This window comes from Zeus faber (genome assembly GCF_960531495.2).
Source record: "Zeus faber genome assembly, chromosome: 1".
NCBI classification, from domain to species: domain Eukaryota; kingdom Metazoa; phylum Chordata; class Actinopteri; order Zeiformes; family Zeidae; genus Zeus; species Zeus faber.
The window spans coordinates 24,378,422-24,398,543 of record NC_137193.1 but is presented as its reverse complement, the minus strand read 5'-3'; the positions used below and the strand labels follow the sequence as shown (position 1 = coordinate 24,398,543).

Below are 20,122 nucleotides of genomic sequence, written 5' to 3'. Positions count from 1 at the left end.
TGACTCCAGCCTTGTAACGGGCATATTATTCTCAGGATGGAGATATACTAACATTCTATGACGATAGAAACAACCTATATGACATTTTATATAATTATTCTGAATGAAGTCATGTAAAAAATGGCCTATAACGAAAAGGTTTATTAGCAAAATGTCTTTAAAAAAATCAGTTATTACTTTAAGAGGCTGTTAATTACAGCGGTCAGATAAAATTTCATGCAAAGCGTCATAAGGTGCTCTTCAGATCACAATAGCTGCCACAAAAATAGAAATGAGTGGGCCACCTTTACACAATTTCATAAAACTATGATTTACATCTAATAAAGTCAATTTAGCCCTTACAGACAGACAGCTTAAAGGGGATCTTTGAAACTTACACATGATTTTTTTTTTTAACATGACATGTCACGATGGATATTATGAAATGACAATTGAAAGTGAAAGACAATCACTTTTCAAAACACAATGAAGACCAGACTGAATTAGTGCAAGGCCTTTTTAAAAATCAGGTATGGGAAATGATTTTTCCCTTAAGCCCTGTGAGCGCAGCATTAAAAAAAACACAGGAATGTCCCTTCTTAAAAACACAGGCCCAGAGGTAAGCGCCGTTGCTCGAGCTCTTCCTCCATTACTCATCAAATTCCTCCTCGCTCATCAAGAGGGAAAACCTGTTGTTTAAGTCCTCTGTCTCTCTTCCCCCGCCACCTGCCCCTCTGCCTCTTCCTCTTCTCCCCCTGCGGCTCCCTCTCTTCCTCCCCTCCGAGGCTGAGGAACCTGGGTGTGAGGTTTTGGCGTTGCAGTTCCCCACAGCGTCCAGCAGAGAGCAGTAGAGCTGTCGAGAGATGGGACCCCCTGCCAGGAGGGTTTCTGCGGGCTGTCCCCTCAGAGACTTGAGTAAGCCGTGCACCAGGGAACCACTGAACAACCTGGGAGACGGACAAGGACACAGAGTTAATATATAACTCTACATTTATTGTATTGTCTTCTGAACATGTTTGACAGAATTAAGACATGCACATTCCCAACATATTTTTATTTAAAACAACAACAGCCTTTAACTTCCTATAATTATCTCCGTCTATATATTGCATACAACAAATTGATATGTGGGACACTACCCCTGTGTCCTACCATGACATGTGTGCTTCCGGCAAGGGCAGGAGCAGTAAATGGTTGAGACAATGTGCACTCCAGAGACAGGCCTGCCATTGACTGTAACTGTGAGCCACTCCCAGGTCCAAGCCCCGCCTCTCACCAGGCCTCACGCGCAGACGATCCAGCCGTGCCCACACACTGCGCTCCGCTGCCCAGTTCAGCTGTGGCACTGGGACGGAACACAGTGGTAAAATAGATTATGTACAAATGGATCATTACCTCCATTGTGAACCAGGTGCATATACAAATTGGTACACTTTTACGCAAATTGATTTTTGGCTCACCAGCCTGCTGGCAGCACTTGGCTTCAGGTTGGTTGTTTCGGCACACCTCCCCGTAGACCATGCCCAGCAGCAGAGACTGGAGCTGGGGCTGCGAGGGGCGTGGACTGGCCACTCGCAGCCAGAACCCCGTCACTGCCACTGCCAGGCTGAGGTGGGGCGGGATGGAAGCCAAAGCAGACTCTGTCACCCCTAAGACTTCCAACAAGAAACCTTGACGCACTGCCAGGGGAGCCTAGCATAAATATGATATGAAACAAAACAAAAAAGTCAATATTAACACACAGTCGTTAAGAGTCACTTATTGACAAGTATTATAGCCATGATTTTGTTGCCAAAGTTACCTGGACGAACATATCAAGACGTGAGACATTTTTAAGTGGATGAGCCTCCACCTGGTTCCTCTTCAGGTTCAGATCCTGACGGTCATATTCCTCCACGTACAGGGGGGCACTTGAGCTTGCAGCCTGAACTGTTCCTCCACTCCATCCATGTCCACTGCGGCCATGTCCTGTTTCCGTCCCAACATGTCCATCTCCATGTCCTCTTTGGAGTAATAAACCATATATAGCATGGCGTATGGCTCTGGCACTTTCCTGGCTGCTAGCTTGCTTGCTGTTTTCCACCTGTGTATGGAGCAAGACCCTGCGCATCACAAGAACATCCAGCACCAGGGGAGCTAAAAGCCCTCTTGCAGCAGCCCTGGACAGACACTCTGGAAGTTGAGCAGGCAAAGACATCTGCCCTCCTAGGGTTGGCTTTCCCCCAGAAAACCACTGTGCAAGAGAACTTTTAGTGTGGATGTGGTAATCCTGCATAGCGGCCCACAGCTGGGAATAAAGCACACCTTTCTCTTCCTTTCTCCTTCTTCCACCTCCTTCTCTTCTTGGTTCCCCCACCAGCCTGCTGACCTCCTCCAGTGCCTCTGCTGGGCCTGAGAAGGAGGCGAGCCAGTAGAGGAGGCCCTCAATGCGGGAAGATGATGCCTTACCTCCCACCCTACCGCTGATTCCATCTGGTCCAGACAGATCTAAGGAAGCCAAGAGTGCCACAGTGCCTTTGGGCGTGCCATAGTCATTCCCACTCAGCACAGCACACAAGGGGAGCAGCTGTCGGTTCATGCCCCCAAACCAACGGCACAATAGATTAGTGGTGTAGCGCCGGGCTGAGATATAGCGTTGAGGTGCTTTACCGCTGATGTTGGTCCAATTAAAGAAGCGAAATGGCAAGTAACCGCCTGACAAGGTAAAACAAAAGGATAAAACAATCTTTACATAAAGAACAGGGAAGTATAAGTGATATATGCAAAACCAACAAACAACTACTTTTAGAATGTAATATTAGATGGGGTTTCATAAAAGAAACATCAGGTGAAAAGGACACTTGATCGTGGATTATTACCGAGATCCATTAACATTAAAGGTGGAGGTACACTTAAAAAGAAGTAAAAGTTTTTGACCAAAAAGACGTCTTCAGAACAAGATCAGGACAAATTGACGAGGTGATCTTGGTTCTTGCAGTGTTCTTCATGCAGGCCCCTGATGCAAACTTTTTCTCCCGTCTTTTTCTCGTTCCGAGCCCTCCCCAGGTCGCGATTGGTCCAAATGCCGTTGCTTCATGACTGAGGACGGACTTCAACCTCCCTTTCCGGGGCAACAAGCTTGTTTTTTTTTCCAGAGACACGATGTTCGAAGGGTGTTTTATATGTAACGTCTCTCCTTAAAAATAAACCGGTACTCAAATAAAAACCCACGAACAAGGCTGAATCTGAGTCAGTGTGTGTTTTTTTCCTTCTGCAGCGCTGCACCGCTCTCTTGAGTGCACCGTGCCCATCCCGTGTGGTTCCTGTGTTCTGGTTTTACTGTGTTTTTGTTTTAGATCTATTGTTTGTTAGTTTCTTCTTGTAGGATACCAATATTTTTAACCAAGAGAGGTTCCGCCTAGGATCAGGACAGTGGATTGCGTAATGGAGAGAGAGTGATCTCTGGTCCACTGTGAGTCCTGGCCCGTCCTGTGTCTCCGACCAAAAAAAATTATGCAAGTTTATTTTAGATGTATTTTTTTTAAAGGGGCACGGCAGTTGAGGTAAATAAAAGCCCCGGTCACTATTTCACAAAATACGGGTACTGTCAATAAATGACACTGAGTTTGATTTCACTTTTTTTCTATTTTTCTTTTTTTCATCGTTATGTAAAGCAAAACCACTGCCACATCCTCTCGCTGTCGAGTTTGTGCCTCTTCCACTGCAGAGTTCTCGATTGCGTTCTTATGGAGTATCCTGTTGACGGTATTCTGGGACATGTTCTCCGGTCGTTATAGCATATTTTGTTCTCGCGTCTTTTTAAGTGCATTTCCACCTTTAACACTTTATAGTTCCCTGAGAGCAAATGTTGACATCTAAGATCAAATTGTCTGTCTTATAGAGATTCAAGAGGTTTATTTGTCATATGCATTGAAATGCCGTAGGTGATACTACTCACCTGGTAGATCAAAGACATAAAAGTCACTGTCATTGGTCAAAACCGGGCAGTTCCATTGCCGAGCCAAACAGGCGATCTCCCAGTCCGCCTCACATGGGCACTGGACCAGAGGAACACCTCTCTGGGTGAGGACCTGAACGAAGAGGCCCCTCGTCAGGATGGGGAGAACAGAGCCATTGCGGCCATGGGAGAGAGCGTCTGCTTCCCTGATCTTTGACTGGAGACGCTGTCGCAGGGTGGAAAACTTCTTATCGCTCGGGTCCATCCCTTGAAATAAAAAATAAATTAAAAAAAACAGATTTAATGATCCGACACTGCGACATTATGCTGGAGTCCGCGTTCCCACAAAGAAATGCGCAAAATAAAAATGTCATTTAACGATGACGGATTTCGGATCTGTCCTTACCGCCATCCAGCACCACGTAAGGCTGGACGTTGCAGGCTGCCAGCGCCGAGAGGAACTGGGTGAGAAGGGTGGAGAAGGCGTCGTAGTCTCCTCCATGCTGCTGGTCGAGGCTGTGGCAGAAGTACAGGCGGAAATACAGGCTGCAGCCGTCGATCACCAGCGGGCCGTCCCTGAACTTCACGTCGTGGAAGAACCGCCTGTTCCCCTCCACGAAGGTGGTCAGACCCGACACACCCATCCCGCCCCGAGGCCTGGGAGACGGAACAAGTTAGGACGCCGCGCTTACTGGACACGCGGCTTGTGGGGGGAGCTGGGGGGGAGGGGAGGGGAGGGGGCTGCGCGAGTTTGCATGCGAGTTCGCTTCCGTGACGGAAGCGATGATCGAAGAACAACCATCTATCCGGTCGCATTGTCAATGGTCAACGTCGTCGAAGGGATGGCGCGTGGTTCGAAACGTGCGAACGTGCACTCACAACACAACACCACACCACACCACACCACACAACACCTTGACTGCACCCGGAGCTGCTGTTTACCTGCGTGTCGGACGGCGACTTCCTCCCAGAATGACCTTCAAAGTAAAAGTCCGAAGAGCCGCGGAATCAAATGTTATGTTATGCTATGCTATGTTGTTGTGTAAAAATAAAGCGATGTCGGTTGAACGAATAAGAACACATATGTGGACGACGAGTACACGTATTATAATTCTAAATATAAAAAAAATATATAGAGGAAGCGTTAGTTTGAAACGTAAACCAACACTTCATGCTGCGTTCCATTGGTCATTTAAGTCGGATTTTCGAAAGGCGGACCGACATAACGGATCGCACGCCACAGCAACAGAAGCACACACCGTTTTCGCCGGGCGTTTGTTTGAAAATACGCATCATTTCGATCCTAAGCGCTCCGTTAGTCTTTATGCTAAGTCAATATAGGTTTTTCGGCTTTTACAGATGACGCGTTTCGCCAAACAAGCAGAGCCAATGGGAGGGAGGGAGGGAGGGAGGGGGGCACCGACTCGGATTTTCCGATTTCCGAGTTCCGAAAACGCATCGCCGCTCTCGCGAGGAAAAGACTACGCAGTACCCAGTGAGCGGGCTAGCCGCTAGCCAGTTTTGTCCTCTCGCTTCGGAACATCCGCAGCCCGTTATGGCTACGATGTCCGGGGGAACGAGCCTTGCGATGCCGGGCACACGTCAATCTAAGAGAAAGGAAGGCATTCCGCCCGCGAGGTTCTGGGAGAGTCACGACACGTTAGCCCAACTGGAGACGGTGCGGCAGTGGGTTGGAAAGCACTACAAAAAGGTACCCGGTAGCTTGAAGCTAAAGCTAGCTAGCCGCCCCCCCCCCCTGCTAAGTACCGTGGCTGAGACTGTAAACAAACGCTGTCTTCCAAGAGGTTGCGAGCAAGACACTGTTGTTTACATTCTGGATAAGGCTATATTTCTCCTAGGCTACCTAGATGCATGTAGTAAAAAAAGCGATGTCCTAGATACTTTACTTTTTCATTTGTATTAGGATGTACGTAGAGTAGATCTACATTCGACGTATCAAGGCGACCAGACCAATGTGTGCCAGATCGCGATCAATGACTGTGTGCTTGCCACATACCTGTACTTTCATTCATTCATTCATTCATTCATTCATTCATTCATTCACCCACCCACCCCCAATATTCAATAGTGCATGGCATGCTGACATGGCCAATAAAGCCTGGTTCTGATCTACTCATGCATGTCAGTCACACTCGTGAAAGGTTTACATTTATTTGCACCAATATCTTAATGTGACCGAGAATGGCTCACGAAAACCACCTTCCTCAAATTGCATGTATTTCTTTCCATGTTTTCAGTATGTTCTGGTAGATGCTCCGTCCTGTCAGGCTTTGGCTGCAGTCACCCTGCAGCTGCTCCAGTTCCATGATGAGGCCTTTGGAAGGCAGGCTGCCAATCCTGCTCTCACTAAACTCCCTGTGAGTTCTTGATTCGCTCTGTGGCTGTGATGCTGTCTGCACGTCTGCCATATTTTATAATTACTTTATTTATTTATTCTAGGCACAGTGTTTCCTGGACCTCCGACCAGGGGGTGGACTCTGCCACATTCTTGGCTGTGCCTACAAGTTTAAAGCGGAGCAAGGCTGGTGAGTGATCCAATGTGCTCCCCTTCTTCATTCAAATATACTATAGATTTCAACTTTGAATCCTGTTGATCCTTTGTTTCAACCCTGTGACAGGCGTAGGTTTGACTTACAAAATCCTTCACGAACAGAACGCAATGTTGAGATGTTTAGTGCCATGGAGAGAGCCTTGATCCAGGTGACAGATAAATACACACATTCGCTTATGTTCAGAAAATGCCACCAATGAATGACTTCACTGATGTCTTGTGTCTATGAACAGAACAACTTAATGATGCGTCCCGTGGTCTACCTAGACCCTACATTAGAGCCAGAGCTGGCCACCAGGCTGACCAACATCATCAACAAGCACCAGGTAGACTGCTGTTTATTCGTTTTTTTCGTAACAGGCATGCAAACTTGTCACCTTTGGTCAAAATTAGCCGTTTTGCCAGCAAAATTGGCCACCTACGTGATTCGTGGATCCAGTGAGAAAATATTAAGGGGGGGGGGGGCTTCAATCCATCTGTATGTAGATCTCTCAAAATGCGCAGGCACCACTTGGCGCCTGCGCCCTGCTTTCACCTGGCTTCAAGAAAAACAACTACCTGAGGCTATTTAAGCAACTACCTGAGGCTATTTATTTTTGTTTTTCCGCTGAAACTGGATCAACGGCTTGCCATCTTGTGAGCTCCCAGCCCTGTCATCTCGCTGCTCGCTGCAGCCTCCCTGCTAGGCTAGCGCCGCTAGCACCGCTAGCCAAGATAGGCGCTCACCCGTTGCTGAGATGGTGCTCCTAAAATACTCCGCACTGGAACTCATGAATCTCTCCTGTCACTCCACTCCAAACTGCGTCGCCGACATTAAATCCATGCGACTCCTGCTCCGCCCTCGCTATGTGCACAGGGCTGCTTGCTGTAAGTCTGTTTACTCAGATCGCACTATTCCATCCATAATGTCGAATCGGCAGATGTAACGTCATAACAAATCCCATGTGCACTCTGTTCTGCAGCCGCTGGTTTGTGTTGACGGACTTGTTTCTCCCAACTCACCTTCCTCGCCTTCCATAGTTAAAACTGCAACATTTATGCTACAGAATGCACAATCTCTCAGCAATAAATCACTACTCATTTACGACATCACATGAACGGAAAATTGACTTTCTCTGTTTAACAGAAACCTGGCAAGTTCAACAGGACTTTATTACACTCAACCAAGCCACCCCCACCAGATATGTATACATACAGAAGCCCCGCTCCACAGGTGGTGGTGGTGTGCTGGCTGTAATACTGCGAGCAGACATCCTGGTCAAAAACTCTCTGCGCTAAAAAACACCTCTTTTGAATGAGTTGCATTCTCTCTCACTGCACCTCCAGGTTGTCCTCATCTATTGCCCCCCTAAAGCCTCCATCACCCTCATGTCTGAGCGGTCTGAACTGCTTACCTCCGTCTGTTCCATGTCCCAATCTACCCTTCTGCTCGGTGACTTCAACGTCCACATGGACTCCACTAGCTATACGTTTGCCATGGATTTCATGTCACTGTCGGACTGTTTTAACATTACACAGCACATTCAAGGTCCCACCCACACCAAAGGCCACACGCTTGATCCGATGTGCACCACTGGCACCCATCTTCAGTGCCTGGATCTAGCTGTTTCTGACCACCATGCTGTCCTGTTCACTGTTCCTGTCCCCCCGCCCAGGCAATGCGTTAAATGCACCATCACGTTCAGGAACCAAAGTCATTGAGTACACCAGCCCTGATCAACACCCTCGCGACCCACCTGGCCCTAGATCTCCCTGACACCACTGTGGAAGGCCTGGTTACCCATTACAACTCTGCCCTCTCCCTCAGCCTCAGTTCTCTTGCCCCCCTCAAAACCCGGACAGTCTCCTTCACTCGCCCATCCCCCTGGTACACCTCTGAACTCCGCACCATGAAGGCCAGCGACCGTCAGCTGGAGAGGCTCTACAGAAGATTTTGCCTCACTGTCCACCTTGAGGCCTTCAAATAGCATGTGACATCTGAAAACTCCAACCACTACCGCCCGATCTCCAACCTTCCGTTCCTAAGCAAAATCCTGGAACGAGCAGTTGCCCCCGGACTCCCAACAGCACATTTCCAACCATGAGCTTCATGAACCCCTTCAATCTGGATTCAGAACACACCACAGCACGGTGACCGCCCTCAGTAAAATCAGCAACGACCTACTCATTGCTGCTGACGCAGACTATACAGACTTATCATCCTCCTTGACCTCTCAGCTGCCTTCAAAACAGTCTCTCACACTATCCTCCTCAACCGTCTATCCGGCTACCTTGGCCCCTCCGGTACAGCACTCTCCTGGTTCCAATCCTACCTCACCAACAGGAAGCAGTTTGTCTCTATCGGAGACTCCTGCCCCTCCCTGGCCCAGTTGACCAAGGCGTGCCTCAAGACTCGTGCTTGGGCCCCGCCTCTTTACCATCTACATGCTTCCCCTTAGTCAGCTCATACACCACCACAGTCTATGCTTCCACACCAACGCCGATGACACCCAGTTATACCGCAGCACAAAACCATCCACACGGCTCTTCCTCAGTCTCTTCTCAACTGCCTCCACGACATCAAAGTCTGGATGTCATCAAACCTGCTCACACTCAACAATAACAAAACTGAAATCATGATTGTGGCTCCCAAGACACTGCTCAGGAAGGTTGGAGATCTGCTCCTGGTTGTTGATGGCTGCTGTATTTTCCCATCCCCCGAAGTACGCAACCTAGGCGTCATCAACCCTTTCATTTCACTCACACATCAAATCCATAACCAAATCTGCTTTCTTTCAACTCAAGAACATCTCCAGACTCCGGCCATCACTGTCAGAGTCTGTGGCAGAAACACTAATCCACGCTTTCATCAACTCCCGTCTGGACTACTGCAATGGAGTCCTGTCCGGGGTTCTAAGCAAAGTCCTGGACAGGCACCAGTATGTTCAAAACTCTGCTGCTAGAGTTCTCACTCGCACCAAGCCCTGGCAGCACATCACCCCCACCCTCATCCATCTCCAGTGGCTCCCTATCAAAACCCATATTTCCTACAAAACCCTACTACTAACCCCAAAATCCCTCCACGCTGTTACCCTGCAGTACCTAACAGACCTCCTCCACCACTCCGCCCCGTCCCCGAAGCTGCGGCCCTCGGACACGGGTCTGCTCTCCACCCTTCGCACAAGGCTACGAACCTTTGGGGACAGCCTTCAGTATGACCCTCTGGAACTCTCTCCCCACTGACATTCGAAATGCTCCATCTCTGGCCATCTTCAAAAACCTCCTCAAAACCTACCTGTTCAACGAGGCCTACTGCCCCTGATCCTTTTGGTTTCCTCTTTTTATTCCTGTTCTTTATTTATTTCAGTTTATCGACCATGTCTTGTTTTGTTTTTTGTTTTCCATTTTAAAGTGTCCTTGGGTTTGTGAAAGGCACTATATAAATCCAAGTTATTATTATTATTATTATTATTATTATTATTATTATGATCATGTTGTGGAATTTCACGTAGGACCGGCTCTGTTGGCAACTGACCAGTACGTCCACTGCACACTTAATTCACGCCACGCAACTCAACGACATGCACCGAGTTGGCGGTGCGTGCCGGCAAGCGCCCACACAATTTCCCGGAATCGTCTAGTTTAGCAATATTGTTGGAGAGTCTCAAGTTTTTAATTTGTTATGTACCCAGTGGGGCTGCCTTTTGCTCTTAGTAAATTCATAATTTGTACTTAATTGTGCGCAGTCTTGTAATTCTTTAACTTGTGATCAAGTCAACCCTAAAGTAATCCTAAAAGTAATCCAAAAAAGCATTTAGTAACTTACTTTTCAAAAAGGAAACGCCCCCAGAGCATAACCCCAGATTTCCTGAGTGGCTCTGTTTTTCTCTGCTCCTGCATCCTTCTCACCTTTTTCACCCCTCAACAGTTTTCATGCCTGTGGTAAATGCTGACGGGTCAGAGAGATGGAGAAATGAGATCTGGTTCTGCTTGCTGTTATGCATGTAATGCAGTTTAAAATCTCAAACCACTGTGGTTTGCCTCTCGTATGTGATTGGTTTTCACTTTGTTAGTTAGTTAGTTCCTCCCGTTCCTTCTGGAACATTGGGCGACGAGCCCCCACCATTTGCTCCTTACCAGAATGGATTCTTCTCGTCGTTTCCGTAACATGCTTTTTTTTACGGGGTGAGGTTGTTAACCCCACGCCCAACCCCCAACCTGGAAGACCGGGTGCTGACTTACCCGTGTCACAAAGGCATTATTATTATCATTATTATTGTTATCATTATTATATATTTAGAATAATAATAATAATTATAATAAGTTCGAGCCGTTCCGTCAGTAATCCGTCTATAGAGAAGGGGGCGGCGGCGGACTGCAGCTGGCGGCTGCCAGCGAGCTCATAGACGTGGTGGTGGTGGTGTAGGTGGTGCGGACCGCCGAGCGTCATGCCCAAGGTCTCCTCTCCGATTCACATGAAACTGCCATTTGTTTTGTCTGCTGCAGAATCATTTCAATTCTCTTTTCATACTTTGATCATAACAAAAAAATTATATTTAGTTTGATATATATATATATATATATATATATATATATACACACACACACATGCGCACACACATACACGCGTGTGTGTGTCGTTTAGTGTGTTTTGAGTTGCAGCCTTGTCTAAAGCGCTTTACACCGTTTGGAGCTATAAAGATTTATACCATTTGAAATGCAAATTTTAGGCTATAGGAAATTAGTGTGTGATGGATCTCGGTGTCTCTCCACAGGGCTCAGTGACTGTTGACGGAATGGTTTCCAGTCACCACATTTACCCTTCACCGGCATCCGCAGATGAAGGTGAGTTTAACCATGCATGTATTATAAGCCTAGAAAGTGTTAGGGACTCCACACAGATGCATTTCAAATTCCCTATATTTGTTTCCAGATGAATGGATGCGCCCAGTCTTGCAGAAAGACAAGTTGGTTCTGGTCCACTGGGGCAGGTACCCTGACAGGTAATGCGTACATGAGCGTACCAGCATGCATTCGTACCGCAACAAAGTTTCTCACCATGCTTCCTGTTTCTTCTTTAAATAGTTGTGACAGCTGGCTGTCCTCAAGTGAGCTGGAGCAAGAGGTTGAGGAGCTGCCCCATCCAGAGAGACCGTGGAGGGTGAGTGCACACCTAGTACTAGACCAAAATATTCAACACTACAATGTCACACCATCTCTCTAATGGCTGACCCAAATGGCTGTCAGGTTGGGGGGTGGGCTTACGTAGTTCCGGAACCAGCGGGTTTGATTGGAGATTGAGACCAGGAAGAGAGCGAGACGCACGCTGAAGGTTTGCGGCCACGATCCTCGCCGAACTACTTTGAGTTGCCGTTTTTGATTACCTGCTCCCCAGTGGAAGTACTTTTGAGTTTAGTTTTCGTCCGTCCTTTATGTTAACCTAATGAACTGTGGAGCACCGTTGCTAAGCGGAGTGAGCTGTCCCGCGCTGTCGACCGGGAGAATCAGAACATCGGGTTTCGGCTTTGACATTGACGCTAAGGTAAGTTCATCTTGTTTTCCCAGCCTGTCAGCCAAAATACTGGGAAGCCACGTCCTCTGTCCATAATATATAATAATGTATATTATAAAACCTTACATAATATAGCCTTACTTAGGGGAGCTTGGTGTCCGTGAAAACACTATAGCATATAAAACAACATGGTAGAGCATGCAGTTCTATACCATACTACTACACTGCACTTTATAGCGTAACACTGCTGCAGAGAGAGAGAGAGAGAGAGAGAGAGAGAGAGAGAGAGAGAGAGAGAGAGAGAGAGAGAGAGAGAGAGAGAGAGAGAGAGAGAGAGAGAGAGAGAGAGAGAGAGAGAGAGAGAGAGAGAGAGAGAGAGAGAGAGAGAGAGAGAGAGAGAGAGAGAGAGAGAGAGACGTGCAGCTCTACAATAAAATAAAATTTTACCAATTTTTAATAGTACGGGAAAAATCTAGAAAATCTATGTTGATATTGTGGCGTGATGCCACAAATTAATGAGAAACACTGCTGTGCCAACCTATACCCAACACTAACTTGTTTTACTATTCAAAGCCCAGGCACAACCCATACTAGGTGACAGACTACAAATAAGTCCTCAAGTGATTTGAATGTTTGTATTCCAGGTCCACGCTGGCTGGGTGCTGGACACAGACATTTTCAACGAGTGGATGAACGAGGAGGACTACCACCTGAACGAAAGACAAGCGCCCATCCTTCTCCGACAGCGTGTCAACATCCCAGAAGACCAGGTGTGTTTGAAACTCTGACCTCGTAATCTGAATATGTAGGTTTTTTGCATTTTTAGAAAAGTAAAAATTGGAAGTTGGAAAGCTTGAATGTAGCGCCAGCTACCCAAGAACCCTGTGGCCAGTTAGTGCTTTGGACTTTCCTTGTGCAAGCTTACCGTAAGTATACTTTTAAAACAAATGTATTTAGGAAAGTGCTGTTAATGGCTCTTGTATGTAGATAAATAAGTTGTAGATACGTTTTTGAAACATTTGTATGAAAAAGGACTCCTGGAATGTGTGCTGCAGTGGCTATGATAATTAGTTGTTGAGCGTATGTTCAATATATAATCATCAGTGTATCTTTGTTTAATAGAAAGCATTTTTCCAGGGACAATCATTGGCCTCCGGCATTTTAAAGAGTTACATTAGAGGTTGTTTCACTGCATTAACCAAACAAACAAAAATGCTTTCTTCCCTGCCCACCATGTAGGAGCAGAAGTTAACTCCTACCAAGAGGAGGAAGCGCTCTCCCTCTCCCCTTGCCGCTGAAGGCAGAAAGAAAGGGAAGAAGGGGTAAGACAGATCTATTGTATCAAGAGTGTTTTATTCATTTACGAACGTACACAAACAGCCTAAAACATGTTACAAATGTTATACAAAGATTTGAGTATTGTTGTATAATGTGCCAGGCGGAGACGTGGTCAACAGGAAGAAGAGACAGAGGAAGACTTGACCAAAGATATGGAGGACCCCACCCCGGTTCCCAACATGGAGGAGGTCGTCTTGCCCAAGAATGGTAATCAAACAGCACTTTTTTTTTTTTGTTTGTTTTCTCTTTCTAAAATCTCACGATTGCCTGTTGATTGTCCTCCAGCAGTTTTTTGTTTTGTTTATCTTCCTCATTTCCCTTTCTAGTGAACCTGAAGAAAGACAGTGAGAACACTCCTGTCAAAGGCGGCACCATGGCTGACCTTGGTGAGCATCCTTCACGTTATTAATAACTCTGGGTTTTTTTGTGTATGCATCACATACTTGTCAACAAGATGAGGAATTTACCCCTGGTGTCTTTACTTTCACATCAATTTCTGCTTTTCATTTCGACCATTTCTTTCTCAGATGAACAAGAAGATGACTTCCCAGGAAGGGTAAATGTGACATTCCTTTACTGACAATATCGTTCCATGTTTTTTGTGTGTGCAGTTTTTTATTATTATTATTATTTTATTTTATTTTTTTTATTGTTTTTTTTTTTTTTTTATTAAATGTGTGTTTCTGTGTGTGTCTCTTTGCGTCTAGGACGACGAGGAAGGCCGAGGTGACATGTCTCGCCTCTCTGAGACGGAAGATAATATCACCGAGCAGACACATCACATCATAATACCCAGTTACACATCCTGGTTCAACTACAACAGGTACGCACGCACGCACGCACGCACACTACACCTACCTCTCTTGTTCTTTGTCCTATGTGTAATTATACATCCAAAACTTTAAATATGGTCTTGTTAACAAGAATAATGATCAAAATATAGTTGCTTTATAAGCTCCTCCTCATTAGGAAGAGCTTATAATAGTTTATATAATAGCTTTATGAATGGTTGGACTCATCCTAAACTAGCTTTTGTGTTTAATAATATATATTCTTATCTTTAACTATTCCCTTTTAGTTTCAAATGACTTAGATCTTTGTTATGCTTGACCGTATTTTTGGTGTTGTCCTTTTTTCAGCATTCATCAGATAGAAAAGCGTGCACTGCCCGAATTTTTCAATGGAAAGAACAAGTCAAAATCCCCAGAGATGTGAGTACATTCAGCGAACGTTTAAATATATTTTGAACGTGGCGTAATGTGTGTCACTTATGTTGTTTCCTCCCTCCTACTCCGTAGCTACCTGGCGTACCGAAACTTCATGATCGACACGTACCGACTGAATCCCCAGGAGTACCTGAGCTCCACATCCTGCAGACGCAATCTCACCGGAGATGTCTGCGCTGTCATGAGGTGTGTGTGTGTGTGTGTGTGTGTGTGTGTGTGTGTGTGTGTGTGTGTGTGTGTGTGTGTGTGTGTGTGTGTGTGTGTGTGTGAGAAAATACAAACCTATTACATTCACTAGAGGTGTAATATGTGAACTTTATGCATTTAAGTCCGTGAGTAAGGACATACAATATATTCATTAGTTAGTTACTTGGTTGGCTGAAACTAAATTAGTAAATATTCCTGTTATAAAAAAAAAATACAGTGGTGTGCAAAGGAAGTGCCAGATACTAGAAGTCAGGCAATTTGTTGATTATATTCCCAATTATAGACAATACTGATAAAAATCAACCCCTGACTCTGGGTCTTCCTTCCTGATAGTTGAGAGATGTTTTTATTATTCTATTTTTTTAAACCTGGCTGTCATATCCACTCTTCTTCGTGAACCATATTCACTGTACCCGGAAGGCCCTTAATTTCTGTCAGATTTACATTGAATTTGAAAGACATATTTTGCAGTATTCTCTGATCTGATATCAGAACAGACTTTAGATTTTGTACAAGGTAAACAAGCTTGTAGAGGTTGATTTAAATTGTGTGTGGCCGTGTACAGGGTCCATGCGCTGTTGGAACAGTGGGGCGTGGTCAATTACCAGGTGGATGCCGAGAGCAGACCGCTTCCTATGGGGCCTCCCCCAACTCCTCACTTCAACGTCCTGGCTGACACCCCCTCAGGACTGGCCCCGCTGCAGCACAAACCACTGCAGGTAACCTCGCCAACATCGGACTCGGACCATGTCCTTTCCATATGTTTTTGTTTCTGAGACTATTTTTTTTTTTCTTCTCCTCTTTTGTTTGTTTTTGCTCTCTTGTCACACTTCATTTTAATCTCTCACTCTCTCCCAGGTGTCTGCCTCCCAGCACATGCTCTTTTTCCCAGAGAGGAGCAGGGAAAAGCCCTCAGACTGCCAGAACTTTGGCCTGCGCACCGACATCTACGCCAGGAAACACCCCAAGGTGACACGCGGGGACAGACTTTCAGCTGGTACCATGAATTATGAAACACCGAATGGCAGATGTGAGCTGTGGTTCTGTGTTCTCTTTGCTTTAGAGTAAAGGAGGGAGTGCAGGAAGGGAATGGACGGAACAAGAAACTCTCTTGTTATTAGAGGTAGGCCTAGTACTCCTTCACCACACAAGCTTCTTGACTCTTACTAGCTTTCTATCCTCAAACGTTGACTTTGCAGCCCACATAATTTCCTTTCTTTTTATTTCATTGTCTACAACACTACAGATGATTGGCTGACTGACAGTTTTGTACACAAAGAAGTCTTAAAAGCGTGAGCGTCACCCTAATGTTTTATTTTCTCCCACCCTTCCCCACTGCTGTCCTCCTTCTCCTCCTCAGGCCTTGGAGGTCTACAGGGACGACTGGAACAAGGTCTCTGAGCACGTGGGCTCTAGAACCCAGGACGAGTGCATCCTCCACTTCCTGCGCCTGCCGATAGAGGACCCTTACCTGGAGGACACCTCTGCCTCGCTCGGCCCCTTGGCTTACCAGCCTGTGCCTTTCAGCCAATCAGAGAACCCTGTCATGAGCACCGTGGCTTTCCTGGCATCGGTGGTGGACCCCAGGGTGGCATCAGCTGCTGCCAAGGCCGCTCTAGGTGAATGTTCTGTGTGCAAGGTCTAGGTCTAGTCTAAATACACATAGTTGGATTCATGGGTTCACAAGGGAGGAAAACATCCGTTATATCATGAATACAGGGTGAGGTGTCATGTTTGTGTTGATGTTTATGTATCTGTTGATGACTATCTCTCTTCAGAGGAATTTTCCAGAGTTCAGGAGGAATCTACGGAAAAAGCCTCCACACAGCTTGACAAGACAGGTGTGATTCAAACTCTCTCTCTCTCTCTCTCTCTCTCTCTCTCTCTCTCTCTCTCTCTCTCTCTCTCTCTCTCTCTCTCTCTCTCTCTCACACACACACACGGCTGTCTGTCTGTCCATATTGTTCAAGATGCATCCCTCATTCGCTTCAAATGTCTGCCATAGAATCAAGCGATCAAGCGAAAATGGAGACAAACTCCAATGCTCATCAGGTGAGGAGAGACTCTTCTTGTGGTTGAATATCTTGTTTATGGTTTGAAAACCTTTCCACTGACCTGCGCCGTGTGACTTATTTCCTCCAGGTCCCTGCCGGGTTGGACAGGCTGAAGGGGGAGCCCAGCGGGGGTGTGGCCGATGGAGCACAAGTGAAAAGAGAGCACGCTGACAGCATGCTCTCCGAAGAGAGAGATGGTGAGTGAGTGTGTGCGCGCGCGTGTTTTTCCCTGTCTGTTTCAATCAAGTCATCTTGTTGTTTTTGTGACATTTATTTTACTGCGATCTCTTTCTCGCCCTCCCCACCCACCCCTGTGTTGCAGGCAGGGGGGATGACGAGGAGAGCGCAGGGAGGAGGGAGGGAGAAGAGGACGAGGCGCGGAGAGGAATGGAGCTGGATCTGGTGGAGGGTTGCGTTGCCACGGCAGCGGCATCTGCCCTGGGCTCGGCAGCCACAAAGGCCAAGGTGAGGTCGGGTCGCCGGCTTGAGAATGAGGGAGCATTTGTAAGCCCATCGATTCTGCCAATCGACAAGTGCTTAATTTAGTTTATTTTCACCGTTCCCTCTCTTCTAATCTCAACCACACTCCTCCCTTTCGATCAGCCGGTCACCCTTTACATTTTCCTCTCTCCGGTCTCTTGTACACTTCTCTCTATACCTTGTCCTCCAACCAGCACCTGGCGGCGGTGGAGGAGCGGAAGATCAAGTCCCTGGTTGCCCTGCTAGTGGAGACGCAGATGAAGAAGCTAGAGATCAAGCTGAGGCACTTTGAGGAGCTGGAGACCATCATGGACCGTGAGAAGGAGGCCGTAAGTAGAAGAAACCCTCTGGACCATCGACCCATTTCTCCGAATGTGTGTACACCTTTATGTTCATGCGAGGTCAACGCCGTCTGAATATACTCCTCGTGTGTGTGTGTGTGTAGTTGGAGCAGCAGCGTCAGCAGCTGCTTTCTGAGAGGCAGACGTTCCATGCAGAGCAGCTGAAGCATGCAGAAATCAAGGTTCGCCAGCAGAGGGAGCAGCAGGGGCAAACTGGATACACTATGCAGCACTCAGGTTTGGATCCACACACACACACACACACACACTCATTACGCAGCAATTGGGTTTACATACTTGGTATCCACACCAACACCGTAAGCCTAATGTACGCATCTAAGGAGACAAACCCCTCTTTAAAAGTAATTTGACTATCATACATGAATTCACAGACAAAGATGTTGGAAAAATACACGTCCGGCTTGTCATCTCTCCAGTGTTAAATCCAACACATAGAAGTTGAAACAGTGTTTGCCTTCTCCTTCAGGTTCCTCTGTGCCCGGTCGAATGTTGCCCGGCGGGGGAAATGCCCAGACGGTTGCCCCTCGTCAGCCTGGAGCCCCCAACGGCACGTGTGGGTAGATTCTCCTGCTGCCTTCATAGGTTTACAGAACACGAAGCCTCCATGTTTTATTGGCAAGGGAGTCAAATTGACACCAATGCCACAATTGAAGGCGGTGGTATTTGTGCCCCAAGAGTCAGGGTTTGTGAATGAGATGAAGAGGCTAAGTTAACTGTACATATGTGGGTGTGATGCACTTCTGTGATCCTCTCTCTGTCTTCAACACAGATCCATCCACGCAGCCTGGGGGGATAGCAACAGCCCAGACAGGCCCTATAGCAATTGGCCACATGTCGGGCACGAGTCCCACACTCTGAAACGTTTAAGCAGCACACCCAAACATGCACACGTTGTAAAACTGAACCTCTGCTTTAAATGTCAAGTCTCTGCAACCATAACATGTGATGGTTCAATTAATGAAACGCCCACGATTACTGTTCTGTGGCTCAGCATGTCTGATATCTGCAAAATATTTGCGTAGAGTTGATGACAAGAATCTAGATTCAACTGATTAAAGGTTGTTTTTTTTTTTAATCATGACCTCTGTTAGTCTTTATTCGTGTGTGTGTGTGTGTGTGTGTGTGTGTGTGTGTGTGTGTGTGTGTGTGTGTGTGTGTGTGTGTGTGTGTGTGTGTGTGTGTGTGTGTGTGTGTGTGTGTGTGTGTGTGTGTGTGTGTGTGTGTGTGTGTAAGAGAGGTTGTGAATTGCTATAAGACTGTTTTAAAACAACTTGGAAGTGAATTCTCTTCCTCTGTACTATACAGTCGTCCTTATTCATCCAACACTGACTTCCGAGGAATCTCTGAATACAAGCCATAGAAAACAAAACAGCCAAAGGTCATCAACATGTTCCTGGTAAATTAATAAAATTGTTATGGCAGTTATCAGCATTGGAAATTTGGATTAACCCCTTCAGACGAGGAAAGGGCACCTTTTATAACCAAACAAGCAAAAACTGCTCTTGTCATCCTACAGGTCAGAGTTATTGCAGCGGTTCTTGATGATTAAAGAATGAATAAAGAGTGGTATTGCAGGTTGAAAAGTTGGAACTCCACTTGCAGACTAACTCTGTCCTAAGTGCAATGGCATCAAATTATGTTATGTAGATTCTCTCGTGTTGTATGCCCAGTATGTTGATGAGGAAAGGGCACCTTTTATAACCACATCCCAAGGACATTGCAGTGGTTATTAGCCATCCACTTTGATTGCATCACTGATAAATGAATCTTGGTATTGATGTGATTGAGAAGCTGATCACTTTGGCCATCATGACCGATGGCAAACTTTGCTCACTTTTGGCAACTCCAAGATCAAGGCTAATGACTTGCCCACTAGTTTGATATAAAGACAATTATGTTTATAATGCAAAAAATAATGAAACAAGGATAAGATGTAAGCTTTGTTTGCATCGGCATTGCATTGTTTTTGAGGAAATTCTTAATACTATAATACTAAGCCAGTGAGACAGATGTCACCTCCAGGTTTTATGCTCCTGTTCTTAAGACATTCTTCATTTCAGTTTCAAAACACTAAACGAGTGTTATTCCTCTTTTGAGGAGTCAGTCGCCTGCACTACCAAACGTATATGTTCTCTTGGAGAAGTAGTGAGTCCTGTGCAGCACTTTTCTGAAAGTATCGTTAAGATACAGAATGGATTGGAATGAAACCATTGCTTTAGTAATATTGCACCACGTTATGGCATGAGACACGATCTCTTCTCTTGTGTCCAGCTTGTCGATCCAACTTTTGGTTGTAATTTTGGTCACCTGGAACACGCCTAAAAAAACAGAACCTTGGGACATGACGATGTTCTGTTCAAATGCCTTGGAGTCCTGACAAATTAAAAGATTTGAATTTCGGTATTCAGCTCATTACCGTAATTTATTTGGAATTCATTTTTTTTGCTGGCTAAAGTTAGAGGCTATGAAATATATA

General features: G+C 46.1%; 2 protein-coding genes across 3 annotated transcripts; one reads left to right on the top strand and one right to left on the bottom strand.

The window, feature by feature from the left end:
- Positions 1 to 123: 123 nt before the first annotated feature.
- On the bottom strand, positions 124 to 4,882 carry aste1b (asteroid homolog 1b). Its single transcript, XM_080009842.1, has 7 exons — positions 4,859 to 4,882; positions 4,323 to 4,573; positions 3,917 to 4,183; positions 1,781 to 2,673; positions 1,440 to 1,671; positions 1,132 to 1,324; positions 124 to 926 (listed from the first exon to the last, which is right to left on the bottom strand). The coding sequence occupies exons 2-7, from the start codon at positions 4,558 to 4,560 to the stop codon at positions 629 to 631; spliced, it is 2,121 nt and encodes a 706-aa protein (XP_079865968.1). The 5' UTR covers positions 4,561 to 4,573; positions 4,859 to 4,882; the 3' UTR covers positions 124 to 628.
- smarcc1b (SWI/SNF related BAF chromatin remodeling complex subunit C1b) lies at positions 4,718 to 18,721 on the top strand. Of its 2 annotated transcripts, none has more exons than XM_080009824.1 (28): positions 4,718 to 4,900; positions 6,175 to 6,294; positions 6,377 to 6,462; positions 6,556 to 6,637; positions 6,722 to 6,814; positions 11,243 to 11,312; positions 11,401 to 11,470; positions 11,553 to 11,628; positions 12,624 to 12,749; positions 13,219 to 13,301; positions 13,418 to 13,524; positions 13,644 to 13,703; positions 13,845 to 13,873; positions 14,025 to 14,140; positions 14,457 to 14,528; positions 14,616 to 14,729; positions 15,316 to 15,469; positions 15,609 to 15,719; positions 15,814 to 15,873; positions 16,111 to 16,369; positions 16,529 to 16,591; positions 16,756 to 16,802; positions 16,893 to 17,001; positions 17,127 to 17,269; positions 17,479 to 17,613; positions 17,730 to 17,862; positions 18,113 to 18,199; positions 18,416 to 18,721. In XM_080009824.1, exons 1-28 carry the CDS (start codon positions 4,889 to 4,891, stop codon positions 18,502 to 18,504), a joined length of 2,706 nt encoding a protein of 901 aa, XP_079865950.1. In that variant the 5' UTR covers positions 4,718 to 4,888; the 3' UTR covers positions 18,505 to 18,721. The 2 variants fall into 2 exon arrangements, with proteins under 2 accessions (XP_079865950.1, XP_079865949.1); XM_080009823.1 differs by lacking the exon at positions 4,718 to 4,900 and adding an exon at positions 5,493 to 5,627.
- Positions 18,722 to 20,122: the final 1,401 nt, after the last annotated feature.